The sequence below is a fragment of the Berkeleyomyces rouxiae genome (assembly GCF_048999995.1).
Source record: "Berkeleyomyces rouxiae strain 22BRR77 chromosome Unknown BrBRR77_ptg000001l, whole genome shotgun sequence".
Classification (NCBI taxonomy): Eukaryota; Fungi; Ascomycota; class Sordariomycetes; order Microascales; family Ceratocystidaceae; genus Berkeleyomyces; species Berkeleyomyces rouxiae.
Genome location: NW_027396491.1, coordinates 439,902 through 453,149, shown reverse-complemented (window position 1 = coordinate 453,149; position 13,248 = coordinate 439,902). Strand labels below are relative to the sequence as shown.

At 53.9% G+C, this 13,248-nt stretch overlaps 5 protein-coding genes across 5 annotated transcripts; 2 read left to right on the top strand and 3 right to left on the bottom strand.

The window, feature by feature from the left end:
- Window positions 1–27: 27 nt before the first annotated feature.
- Window positions 28–1,024, bottom strand: BROUX77_000138 (uncharacterized protein; the record flags this gene model as incomplete). Its single annotated transcript, XM_073745802.1, has 2 exons — window positions 28–919; window positions 984–1,024. 2 exons carry the CDS (start codon window positions 1,022–1,024, stop codon window positions 28–30), a joined length of 933 nt encoding a protein of 310 aa, XP_073608375.1.
- A 1,477-nt stretch (window positions 1,025–2,501) lies between these two features.
- Window positions 2,502–3,802, top strand: BROUX77_000137 (uncharacterized protein; the record flags this gene model as incomplete). The annotated part of the gene is made up of 2 exons (XM_073745791.1): window positions 2,502–2,839; window positions 2,920–3,802. 2 exons carry the CDS (start codon window positions 2,502–2,504, stop codon window positions 3,800–3,802), a joined length of 1,221 nt encoding a protein of 406 aa, XP_073608374.1.
- A 935-nt stretch (window positions 3,803–4,737) lies between these two features.
- BROUX77_000136 (uncharacterized protein) lies at window positions 4,738–6,811 on the top strand (the record flags this gene model as incomplete). Its single annotated transcript, XM_073745780.1, has 5 exons — window positions 4,738–4,926; window positions 5,088–5,119; window positions 5,189–5,529; window positions 5,600–6,219; window positions 6,290–6,811. The coding sequence occupies 5 exons, from the start codon at window positions 4,738–4,740 to the stop codon at window positions 6,809–6,811; spliced, it is 1,704 nt and encodes a 567-aa protein (XP_073608373.1).
- A 395-nt stretch (window positions 6,812–7,206) lies between these two features.
- Window positions 7,207–8,508, bottom strand: BROUX77_000135 (uncharacterized protein; the record flags this gene model as incomplete). The annotated part of the gene is made up of 1 exon (XM_073745769.1): window positions 7,207–8,508. One exon carries the CDS (start codon window positions 8,506–8,508, stop codon window positions 7,207–7,209), a length of 1,302 nt encoding a protein of 433 aa, XP_073608372.1.
- Window positions 8,509–11,398: 2,890 nt separating this feature from the next.
- Window positions 11,399–12,765, bottom strand: BROUX77_000134 (uncharacterized protein; the record flags this gene model as incomplete). Its single annotated transcript, XM_073745758.1, has 2 exons — window positions 11,399–12,658; window positions 12,727–12,765. The coding sequence occupies 2 exons, from the start codon at window positions 12,763–12,765 to the stop codon at window positions 11,399–11,401; spliced, it is 1,299 nt and encodes a 432-aa protein (XP_073608371.1).
- Window positions 12,766–13,248: the final 483 nt, after the last annotated feature.

Sequence of the window (13,248 nt, the reverse complement as noted above, 5' to 3'; positions counted from 1 at the left end):
CATCTAACCCAGCGCCAACCCTACCCCTCAGTCAAACTTCTCGTACGTCTTCAGCTTGACGTCCAGTTTCATGTTCAACTCGGGAGGAGCTTGCGCCACATCGTGTAGCTTGACACGACCTTCGCCGCGCTTCTTCAGCAGGACAGCCCAAGGATCTTCCTGCTTCTTGCTGCCACCGCCACGCTTCTGCTTCTTCTTCTTCTTTTTGCTACCACTCTCGCCATCAGCGTCGTCGCGGTCCATTGGGCCTGTCGGCCGCAAGCTATCATAGCTGAATCCGTCCATGATGCCGTTGTCCATCAAGCGGTTGCCGCTGTCAAGGTCACGCTCAGCTGCCCTCTCGGCATCCTCGTCGCGCATAGTCTGGATCTTGCGCTCTTCAGCACGCCACTGGTCGTACAACTTGTGCATCTTCTTCTCTTTGCGCGTGCGATGCACCTTGAGACCCAAGACATCTTTGCCGTTCTTTTGCATCTTGTTCGCCATGCCTACCACGGGGATAGACTGATCTACACGCGCCGCAAAGTCTGACAACCGCTCTCCCGGCTGGATCTTGGGAACCTCAATCTTGTCCTCCTCTGCCTTCTTGAGCTCGGCAGCTGCAGTCTTCTCGGCAGCCTTGGCAGCCGCCTTTTTCTTGGCTTCGGCCTGGCGGTTGAGCTTGGGCTTTTGCGGCGCAGTCGCGGTGATTGTACCTGCCTGCTTTTTGTGTGCTAAGCGCATAATGCGCTTGAAGGCTCGCGGCGCATCGTTGGAGTCGAATTCGGCTACGCGCTTCTTCTGCAGCCGGGCGTGCGGTGTGTCGTCGGTGTTGGCCGGTGTCTTTCTCTTCTTCTTCTTGGCCTCGGCTGCGTCGCGGCGTTCCTTGCCCGATAGCGCCGGCAGCGGAAGAGCCACCCGATCAGGGGGGAGGTCATATCTGTAGAGGATACACGGAGTCGTTAGCGGGGGCAAAGGTAAGAAGCTAGCTGGCTGCGACATACTCTGAAGGGTCGTTACCCCGTCGGGTGTGCTTGTGAGGCATTTTGGAGAGAGCGCACTATTGGGAGGTTGCAGGAGAGTAGTCAAGATCCAGATGTAACGCAGATAACGAAACAGATGAATACCTCAAACAAGATTCCGCCGCGTGCCACCATCGTCGTCTCGGATTCGTCGCTGCTCAACGCAACGGCACTATTTTTTTTTTCCCTGCCGACTAGCTTATCTTATCAAGGTCCGTCCTATCAGTTGATATGCCCCGGCTGACAGGCCAGCTGTGGCGCTAGTGGCTGGCAGCCACACCTCTGCTTCCATTCCTTCCTTTTTTATATTCCCTGGCCGTGAACGGACCAGTTACAGCTGCGCGCTTTGGTGGCCACCACGCACGGCGGCCTCTCATTGGCCAGCCGCCCAAGCGTAGTGGGCCAGACATCATGCACTGCTGGAGCTTTGGCTTCAAGGCTCTAATCTCGTCTCCCTCGTTACATCATTGCTCCTCAGCTTGAGCTTCTTTTTCAGCGCATTTGTATGCGACCTTTTTTAGAGCATTTCTCTAATTTCATCTCATTCTTCTCCAGCTTCTTTTGTCTCTTCTCCCAAGCGTTCTGTAATCTCTAATCCAATCCCAGCAAAGCCTGGCTCAACGTGCGGCTTTTGCGGCCGGCTGCTTGATCTTCTGACACTCTCTTGTCCGTTCTGGCGCATCGCGTGCTCCTGAACCCGAGTACGATTTCAGAACAGTTTGACTGGTGAATCTTGCCTGCTTTTCTGGCGTTTCTGTTGTCACACGCAGGTAAGGCGCTTCGTAGGCTAGGCACGCCTCACTCCACCATCGTCGCTCTATCACCATCGCCAGAATTCATGTGCCTCTTCTCTTCCCCTCCCTTTCCCGCCTCGTCTCGCCATTGCTTGCCACACCCACTACACACATTTGCTGCACCAAGGCGGCTCTCCCTCACTCATCTGACCCAAACAGAGCCCAAAAAAAACCCACGTCAGGATTCTCATCCCGGCTTCTGACGCCTCGCTAACCGTGTTAGGACAGGGTTTAGACGTCATCGACCATCCACAGTAGCCCTTAGAGCCCAAACAGAACTGCCAGACACTTTAGAAACATCGTGGGCGCATTTTGTTTTCTGTGCGGAATCTCTGACCCCATCACACAAGTTTCTGTGCAATCTTGTTTGATCCCAGCAGCCATACACTGGAGGCCCTGGGAAACATCTTTTCTCGATCTCTGAGACACACTGCGCGCTCTCTGGGCTGCCCTGCACCGTCCGTCGTTCGTTTTCCAGGCACTCTTCTGGAAAGTGGTGCTTGCACGCCCATTCTGCGCCTGAGCCCGCGCTTCGACGGTACCCGGGCCACCACTTGAGCCCACACCTACCCACGCTTACTCCGGCTCTGATCGCTTTTCTTTCCCCGGCCGCACTTTAACCTTGTGCAAATCCCAAGCGCAAACAAACACTACTTTCTCACTCATATAACCTGCTTTTTCGTCCTGTTCATATAAACCCTCCATCATGGCCACCCATTTTGGTCCCCGCCAAAGGGCCCCCAATCGGTCCTCTGTCTCTCGACTATCCCACCAGAGAACATCTCTTTCATCGTCTGTCTCGCAGCTATCCCGCACCAACTCTTCGTCGTCCACTCACACCATTACCGAAATGGCGAAATCAACAAGCCTGTTCTCTGAAAAACATCGCCAAAACAGCATCCTTCCTCTCTCTACAGCCGATGCTCGCCCCGACTGCGACGACTTTAATCAAAGTTGTGCGCCGCTTTTGAATGGAAATGAAAAGGCATCGCATCACTCACATCATTCACCCCCCAAGCGATCCTCGGGTGTTTCATCATTCATGTAAGACTTTCCGTTGTCATGCTTGCCAGCCCTGCCCTTCTTTCAAAGCCCAGTCTACTAACGCTTTCTCGCCCTGCCAGCTATCTCGCTCTAATAGCTTGTGCCGTTCTAGCCACAATCCGAGCCTGCATCCGCAACCATAGACATCACCACCTCGTCACGGTCGGTGTGCCTCTATCATGCCATTCCCACAACGATTACTGGAGAAAACGGCCTCTATTTGACGCTCTAGAAGCTGGCTGCACCGGTGTTGAAGCCGACGTTTGGCTCCGCAACAACGATCTATATGTTGTCCACGAGGCGCCCGAAACACCTGCTCTCCCAACTTTTACCCAACTTTACGTCAACCCGTTGGTCAGCATTCTCGAGCAACGCAACATGGGCCAGGGCCAACTTAATTCCCCGGCTGGCGTTTTCTCCAACTTTCCCAACCAGACTCTGGTCCTCCTTGTCGATTTTAAAGAGGACAGCCAAGACGTCTTTGATGCTGTCTCGGCACAACTTCAGCCACTGCGCAAACGCGGCTGGCTCACGTACTACAAGGATGGTTCTCTTACTGAAGGCCCCATCACTGTTGTTGCTACCGGCGAGGCACGCCTGTCCTCAATCACAGCCAACGCCACCTATCGCGATATTTTCCTCGACGCACCCACACTGGCCCTCAACGACGACATGGCCCACGCCTACAACTGGACCAACTCGTACTACTCGAGCGTCAAGTTTGGTCGCGCCTTTGGCCACTACACCGGCTACATGGGCCGCCCACGCAGCGACGACATTTCCATGTACGTCAAGCAGGCACATGAGCGTGGTCTGAAGATGCGCTTCTGGAGCCAGCCGTCGTGGCCGGTCCTTGTGCGCGAGCGTCTGTGGGGTGACTTGCTGGATGCAGGCGTGGACTATCTGAATGTGGACGATTTGCAGGGCGCTAATGAGTGGCTCGCCAAGCGCGAGAAGAACTGAGGGCGAAAAAACGGGCGCTTTATTGAACAGGCCCGGGCGGAGTTTGGTTTGTTTCTTTTGTGCTTTCTTTTCTTTGTTTTAGCCTTGATTTTCCTTGATACCCGAATATTATTTGATTTTGTTGGAACGCTCAGAAACATTGAATGTGAAACAAACTTGGAAGCACAACCCTAGGTCCATTTATTAACCCTATCCTGGGCCGGACATTATCCTCCAAGCCGGCACTAAGTGTGTGCAGAATGCAGGAGAGCGAGACGTCACTGATGAGGTGACGGGCTAAAAAAGCAACTGTCCAAAATAGCAAAGCCAATAACAGGCCGTCGTTAGACCCACGCATGTAAAATCGCGTGCTTACTCATTTTTCATTTTTTTTCCCGGCCGGGTCAGCGTTTGTAGAACAGCCGAAACAGGCAGGCTAGAAGAAGCCAAAAGCAGGGCAATTGCCTTGACAGGTGCGCTGGCAGCACCTATAAATTGCGGCGGGCAGCCAGCCGAAATTTTTGCGCCCCTCCAACAACGAAGACCACTTGATAAAAAGCAAGACAAGCCGTAGTTCCGCCATGAAGATCGTGTGTCTGTTTTGCTCGTCATTGTGCTGGATTTCGTGATTGGATATTTTCCTAGAAAACCACAAGAATCTTGTTGAATAAATCTTTTTTTTTGTTCGCATTATTTCTCTGCTGTGACGGTACGTACCCTACCCTATCCTTCTTCCACCCCGCCCCAACCTTGCATCGCTCTCGCGGCCAACTTCTCCCGCCCTCTTGAGCCCGCCGGTCTTCGTCTGCGTTCCCCGCCATCTGCCGCGCACTGCCTGCCCACGAGTCTGACACCCTCGCTCTCACAGATCGACCACGCGGTTATCGTCTTATCTTTGCTGTTCTCGTGCCGCCCCGTGTGACGTCCCTCCGACCCGCTTCCGACAGCATCCAACCATGTGCGGCGTGCTCGCTCTCATTCTGGGCCAGATTGTTGCCGACCCCAGCTTTCCGTGCCACGCTGCCGCCACGCTGCACGAGGCCCTGTACTACCTGCAGCACCGCGGCCAAGATGCCTGCGGCATAGCCACCTGCTCGGCCGGCGGCCGCATCTACCAGTGCAAGGGCAATGGCATGGCTGCAAAGGTGCGTTGAAGAATGGGCGGTGGAGGGGACCACTAGAGTGGGGGGTTGTATCTGCAGCTGTCTCTGTCTGTCTGTCTGCATATATGCACCCCTCCATTCTTGGTCTTGGTGTTTGTGCTGCTGTGCCATGTTGGACAAATATCTAACCGCGCCTTCTGTAGGTCTTTGACGAGGGCAAGCGTGTCCAGGACTTGTAAGAATTTTCCCGCCGTCCGTTGTCTCCTCGCTTCATTTACTGACACCATGTCTCTCTTTTTTCCAGGCCCGGATTCATGGGTATTGGCCATCTGCGCTACCCCACTGCCGGCACCAGCGCCTCCGCCGAGGCCCAGCCCTTCTATGTCAACTCGCCCTACGGCATCACCCTGGCCCACAACGGAAACCTGATCAATGCGCCCGAGCTGCGCCGTTTCCTGGACCAGGAGGCCCATCGCCACATCAACACTGACAGTGACTCGGAGATGATGCTCAACATCTTCGCCAACGAGCTCAATGACACTGGCAAGGCGAGGGTCAACCAGGAAGACATCTTCCGCGCTCTGACTCGCATGTACCAGAAGCTTGAGGGCGCCTGGGCCTGCACGGCCATGATTGCCGGCTTTGGTAAGTGTTGATTCCCATATACTTGGCTCGAAGCATGCACTGACGTTTTGTTTCTGCTTTGTGCTATCAGGCATTCTTGCTTTCCGTGACCAATACGGCATTCGTCCTCTTGTTATGGGCTCCCGCCCTTCAGAGACCAGTCCAGGCACCAAGGACTACATGGTGGCTTCAGAGAGCGTCGCGCTGCGCCAGCTCGGCTTCCAAAACATCACCGATATCCTGCCCGGCCAGGCCGTCTTCTTCGGCAAGGGCAGCGAACCTGTATTCCACCAGGTTGTGCCTCCCAAGAGCTACACGCCCGATATTTTCGAGTACGTGTATTTTGCGCGTCCCGACACTGTCATTGACGGTATTGGTGTTTATGCCAGCCGCCAGCGCATGGGTGTCAAGCTGGCTAGCAAAATCAAGGAGATCCTGGGCGAGGCTGGCGTCAAGGAAATTGATGCCATCATTCCTGTTCCCGAGACCGCCAAGGTTTCCGCTGCCAGTGTGGCTGAGAGCCTGGGCGTCACGTATGCTGAGGGCTTTGTCAAGAACCGCTATGTGTTCCGTACCTTCATCATGCCCAGCCAGGCCACGCGCCAAAAGTCTGTGAGACGCAAGCTGAGCACTGTCGACGAAGAGTTTGCTGGAAAGTGCGTTCTCCTTGTTGATGACAGCATTGTGCGCGGTACTACGAGCAAAGAGATTGTAAGTTGACAGTGGGAAATTTCCTTGGCTCATTCTTTTACGCACATACTGACTCGACTTTCACACATAGGTTGCCATGGCTCGCGAAGCTGGTGCGCGCAAAGTCATCTTTGCCTCGTGCGCCCCTCCGATTTCCAGACCCCACATCTACGGCATTGACCTGGCCTCTCCCAAGGAGCTGGTGGCCACTAACAAGGACCGTCTTGCCATTGCTGAGACCATTGGTGCCGATGATGTCATTTACCAGGATCTGCAGGACCTGTGTGACGCATGCGCCGAGGCCTCGCCAGCCAGCGGCCCCAAGCAGTTTGAAGTTGGTGTGTTCAACGGCAAGTATGTGACTGACGTGCCTGCCGGCTACTTTGAACGGCTGGAGGAGGCGCGTGGCGAGCTGATGGCTGAGGCCCAGGCGCATACCCTGGCCCAGGCCACTTCAGGCTCAACGGACGGCGCCAATGCGTGCGGTAACAGCGCGACGACCTCGGAGGTGTTGGTTCAGACACCTGGATCATTGCATTCTGAGGCGGCGGGAGTGAGAGATCGGGATGACATTAGCCTGTATAACCTGGCCACTAGCAGTAGTGGCCGGTAGGGAGGGTATACCGAGGGAAGGGGGACAGGAGAGAGGGGGAAAATAAAAAAAAATAGCAAGGACATGGAATGGGTTCTTGTGGGCTGTTAGACTAGAGGTTGGACAGAGGGGGATCTAGTGTTGATAGATTTGGCTACATTGCTCTTGGTACTCACAGCTTTGCTAGTCCTGGGGTTCATTCACCTGGACACGAGCACGATCTTGGTTGAGGCGCGAATGGAACGATTGGGAAGACACATGCTCTGCATTTTAATCCACTGTGCTAGCTACTGACTGATATAGTATGTACATAAAGAAAGGAAAACAAGAAGATACACAATCAAGGGAAAGCAGAAGAAGCAAAACGAACTAGGCATATATCAGACCGTCCACTCCCTTGCCTTCAGCCCTCTCGTCTAGGCCTTCCACATCTTGCCCGCTTCGGCGGACCTGGCCTTGACGGCCTTGACCGAGTTCAGGCTGGTCAGCTCATCGGCAGTGAGCGGGATGACGGTGCCGTGGCGGGGGCTCTTGGGCAGGGTGTACTTGGCGCTGACCTTCCACTCGGGCTTCTCGATATCGGCGGTCTCGAGAGGAATGTAGCCGCGGCCGCCGTACTCGTCGACAAACAGGTAGAACTTGTCGCCGTTGACATCGCCGGGGTTGCTCTTGAAGACAGTGGGGCCCTCGACAGCCTTGGCGCCGGCCTTTTGGCCAATGCACGTGTCAATGACGGTCCAGCGGTCGACGGCGCCGAGCAGCTCGGTCGAGCGCTCCTGGATGATGTCGGTGCAGCCGGACTCGCTGGCGCCCTCGTCCTTGGTGAAGCGGTGGAAGTTTGCGCTGTTCTTGATGACGGTCGAGTCGATGCGCGACGCCTTGGCGTCCTGCCACACCTTGGCCTCGGAGAAGTTGACAAAGTCGCGCGTCGTCGCGTACATCATGCGGTGGTAGGTGGACGTGGTGTGCTCCTTGTCGTCGGCCGGGTACAGGGCCGAGGCCCAGTAGACGACATACTCGCCGAGCGACTCGTCGTAAAAGGCCTCGGGCGCCCAGGTCATGCCGGCGGTCTCGGGCGAGACGAGCACGTGGCGCTGGTCGCTCCAGGTCTTGAGGTCGGTCGACTCCCAGATCTCGAGATAGCGCGAGCCCTTGCGCACGGCGTCGCCCCACGACGTGCCGCTGCCAATGGACAGGTCGGTGGCAATCAGGTAGAAGACGTCGCCCTCGTGCGAGCGGATGATGAAGGGGTCGCGCAGGCCCTTGGTGCCAAAGTTACTGCGCAGCACGGGCTTGTTGTTGTTGAGCTCCTGCCACTCGAGCGCGTTGTTGCCGACCGACGAGGCAAAGTAGATGTTTTCGCCCTCGATGGTGTTGCCGGTGAAGAAGGCGAAGCCGTAGCCCGTCATCTCGCCAATGGTGTGGCTCTTGATCACCTTGGCGGCGTAGTCGCGCGTAAACGACTGCGAGCCGTCGGACGCCGTGGCCGTCAGCGTCAGGTCGACGTCGGCGGCCTGGCGCTTGACGGTGCCGTCGGTGCCGATGACGTCGGCGTTGGACGAGGTCCAGGTGATCTTGGAGCCGTCGGGCGCGGTGGCCGGGAGGAAGATGTTTCCGCGCACAGCGCCGACGTTGGTCACGGTCACGGCTGAGAGGGTGTCCTTGTCCAGGCCCAGGGCCACGGAGGCCAGAGCAAGCGAGAAGAAAGACTTGTACATGGTGATGTAGCACAAAGGGTTCGGGGTTTGGTGAATATGGGTGGTTGGTGTAACGAAGGAAGGATGTCCTATGGCAAAACAAGAATCAAGATTCTAGTGAGATTGTGTGATGGGTTGTCTTTTAGTGAAGTGAAGACTAAAGATGGGGATGACTGGATATGTCAAGCTCAACTCAAAAGAATGCCAGAAACTTGAGAATGAGGACCGGGGGGAAGAAAAAAAGCGAACGTTGAAAATGTACAAGTGAAAGTATGCAGTCAAAAAAGAAGGAAATGCAATGCAATGCAGTGAATGTGTGGGAGCAATGAGAGCGAATGGAGATGCGTGTCGGGAATCCAGAAACACAAGATCGGAATCGGTGGCATGCGGCGTGCTTCTTATACAGAAACTGGACGGCCCATGGCAGAGATGAACTGGCCTGGCCTGGCCTGGCCTGGTCTGGCTTGTAGCACACCACGCCCCCCATCGTCACAGCCGGCAACGAAGGAGATCTGCGACTTGAAGAGTGCCAAAAATAGCACGTCTTGTTTCCGCCTGATCTTGCAAGAGCCATCTCGCCGGCCTTTTTTCTTTTGCCTTTGCCAAAGATTGGTGGTTTGGGGGTTGTCAATGCATTCAGGGTCTAAGCGTTTGCCAGGAGAAGGAGACAAGGCAGGGGGGGGGGAAGCTTGGGTTGCAGCAGCAAAGGCGGCCCGGAGTGTGCCAGGCCGAGCTGGCGGGGACCGCGGAAAAAAAACGGGTGGACATGCCTTTGGCGGTTTGAGCGCGTCGTGCGATGGCGTTACAGGACCGTTGCAGTTGGCTGGTCACGGGCTGCGAGGTGCGTCCGGCGCGGACACCAAGGAGACAAGAGGCCCAGAGACCGGCTGGTGTTTTCCGAGACTGCGTGCGTGCGTGCGTGCGCGAGGCTAGCTTTGTTTCCTTTCTTCTGCAAAAGAAAAAAGCATGTGATATTAAGCTTGTCCAGTCTCTATGCATCCGATATCAAGATCTGCCCTGCGCCCCCTTTTCCTCCTGCAAGCCAACCCGCAATCACAATCACCGCCAGACACCAGCGAATCCTCAGAAACAGGCAATAAGAAAAAAAAAAAAAACTGCCGCAGAAGAATAAACCAAACTGCCCTCCTCCGCATTGACACAACCCCCCCTCTCATCAAAGTCTCAGTATCAAAAGCTATAAATAGCGCTAGTTACAGGCTCTTTTAGCCCCCTCCCCTCCTTGTTTCTCGTTCGATCGCGATCGTCACCATCGGAAAACCTGCTTTCGATTTCGGGACTTGTGTTATCCTTCCGAACCCGCTCGGACATAAGACCTACATACCTCCTCCCTCTTCTTTCTCTGCGCCCCCCCGAGAAGCAAATCGGTATTTTTTTGCGCGCTTGTATTGGGGAGGCAAGGAAAGGAGACCTTTTTTCTTTGTCGCATCTCTGAGGCGGTTCGCAAAGTGACATTATTGGTCGTACGGTGCTTATATAATACAAGCACCCCTTTTTTTTTTAACATGCATGTGAGGACTGTGATCCTCGCATTCTTATGCCTCTTCATAGCTAGATATCGCGTCCCGCATACATGGCTGGCAGAGTCGGAAGAGCTGACTAAGACTTGATTCAGTCGGCCAGTCGTAGCTAGTATAAATAGAGTAGTGAGATGACGACATGTGGCATGGCCAGGGACCTCAGACATACATAGAGCGTTGCATATATGTACATATTGGTTAGTTATACATCCAGATCCGTACAGATGCACACATGGCTGCACGTATCCTCCATGTATGGAGCTTCCGGCACCTCTCTTCTCGAACAAGATACGATTTGCCTGGCTGACAGACAAGTCCGCGAAGGGCCAAAACCAGAAAAAAAAAGAAGAAAAAAAAACAAGGGCCCAGCCAGCGGAGCCCGCTCTAGTTCTCGTATTCTCCTCTTCCGCATGGTACGCAGGAGAAAGAGAGGATCCAGCCATGCTATGCGACGATAAAGTGCAGCGGAACCTTAAACCCGCAAGATCTTGTACCTCGTATTCTGTTCTTCCGCCCGGCAGATGCAGAGCTGTCGTCGGGGGCGGACAAGATGATTGATTTGGGGGGTAAGGCGGTGGAAGTATGTAGATGTGCACAAGGGGTTGACAGTGTAAGTGGCAGAAACCGGACATATTTTGCATTTCCATCTCCACGTCCGACACGGTTTTTCCGACATCACACAAAGCAACATCAAATATAAGAGAAGAGAATAACGGTAGATTCAATTCTGATAATTTCTCAGAAAAAACAAAACACAAAAAAAAGCCCTGAAAACTCCGCTCCAGACACTTGTGGTCCCGAGTAAATCCAAAAAAAGAAAATACTAATAAAAACAAAGAAGAGAGAATTGCCGCGGCAGGTCAATCTCTGCTGATACAAAGGAAAACCAGAGCTAGTCAATGACAAAACCAAAAAAAAAAAAACTATGGCCGTAAGAGGGATGGATGGCCATGTCCAATCCCAGGATATAACAGAACAATGAACCCAGAAAAGGAAATATAAAAAAAAAGGGCGACAAAAAAAAAACAAGCAGTGCACTACCGCTGTGTCAAGCAAATCCAGGCTGCTTTGTCTGAAGCCATCATGGAATGGATAAGTCTATAACAAGGGGGAAAAAAACAGAAAAACGCTCTGGAAGACAGAGGAAAAGGGGGCAGTGGGCAAGTCATGAAAAGAGATAATATAGCGAGAGAGGAAAACAAACAAAGCACAAAGCAAGATAGACCTTGGAAGCCTGTATGTGCCATTATCGTGCAGGACAGGGCATGAAAGGTGCATGCATGACCCTTTTCAGGAATGCAGATCTCGTCATTCATGGGGGCTGTCTTGCATCTCAGACACGACACCTCGGCCTATTACTTCATTCATGTCCTTTACGCAGGAAGACGGGGCTTCTCATCACGAGGGATGTTGACCACGTTGACCATGCGCTCCGTCAGGCGGGCAGCCCAAGGATCCACGTACGAGGTCCACAGGTAGGCGACAGCGTAGTTGAGCGGGAACCAGAAGATAAGGACTATGAATAGGTACCAGTGGCCGGGGTAATCAATGATGCCGAGAACAAACTCACCGGCCTCGTTCTGGGTGTCGGCGGGGACATTGAAGCCATAGACCAGCCAAGTGAGAATAGTGCGCATCAGGAAACCGTGCAGCAGGTAAACGGCAAACGACATCTTGCCCAGCCACAAAAAGTAGCGGTTAGACAGCATGTCGCGCAAATTAGGGGCAAAGTGCAAGGCGATAACAAGGAAGACGACGCCCATGCATGACGAGAAACGGTGCAGTTCAGTCCCTTGCGAAGTGATGCTGGAGAACAAGGTGTCCAGATCCTGGGACCAAGAAGCAAAGTTGACGTTGGCCTCGGGGTACGAGCCCAGCCAAAAGGAAATAATCATGAAGAAGATGGACAGAACGCGGCTCATGTTTGTGTTATTGTTGACAAATTCGTTGGCTGGACTGTGGTTCTGCACATCGGACATGAAAGCACCAAAGAAGGTGGGCATGCCGAAAGCTGTGTCTCCGCAGAGCCAGAAGAAGAAGAACAGACTTAGCGAAGCCATCATGCGGTACTTGGGCTGCATAAAGCCAGTTCCCAGCATGAAAGCGTAGATCCACATGGAGCAACGCAACAGCGGCAGGAGAGTCCACTGGTTAGGGTCGTAGATGTTTGCACCGCGGGTCCAGGTCAGGACCAAGTTGTCAACCAGGCTCATGACCGACTCGCCCAAGTAGGGGGATACCTGGGGAGCAGTATCTCTCAACCAGTTGCTGTTGGTATGAGCGGCAACGTGGAAAACACCTAGCTGGGCCATGAACCAAATGATGATGGTGGCAACCGAGGTGGGAATAACCAGGCGAGGAATACGACGCAGAGCAGACTTGCCCATGGAAACATAGGCAGTCTCTTGGTTTCCAACACGACTGAGGCGGATGGGCTTGAGGGCGCAGACATAGCCGGTGACGAAGGCGAAGATGGTGACACCAATGCGGCCCTGGATTAAGACACGAACCATGGGCCACTGCAGAAATCTGGCGGGCATGTCCTGTCCGTCGGAGGGGCTGAAAAGGGCATGATCAAAGGCGCGAGCAATATGGGTGACGACAACTGATGCAGAGGCGATACCACGTAGGCCCTATTTCACGGGGAATTAGGAATGTTCATTGTGGTGGTAGTGGATGAAGGGAGGGGGAGGGTACTCACATCGACCCACTTCACGTTACCCTCCTTTCCGATAGCCATTGTGAAGGGGGGCGGCGATCAGAGTCAAGAGACTAAAAGCGGATTGGTGACAAATGCAGGAAGGGCAGTGGTTTCGTTGGCGGAAACGACAGACGGTGAGAAGCCAAGACAAGCGAAGGCGATGGTGATGGTGCGACAAGTGGCTGATTGGGTGGCTGAGGTTGGCTGTGGTTGTTTCGTAAAATCAAAGCAAACTAAATTCAAGTCATTGGCTGACTAGGTAAGGACACAAAGAAAGCAGAACAAATGAAGGACGGGGAGAAAAGCGAAAGAAATGACTGAGGATGTCGATGCCAAAGTAATGACAAGAAAAGAAATAAAAAGGAGGAGATGAATGCAGCAAGGAAAAAGATTAGAGTAGCGGCGCAGGAAGACTGGAGATTAATAGATAGGCAGGTCTTTAGCGACGGCAGGAAACAGCAGCAGATAGAGCAAACGGCCGGACAGCGGAAGCGGGAAGTCACGCAAGAGCACGTGAGAGCG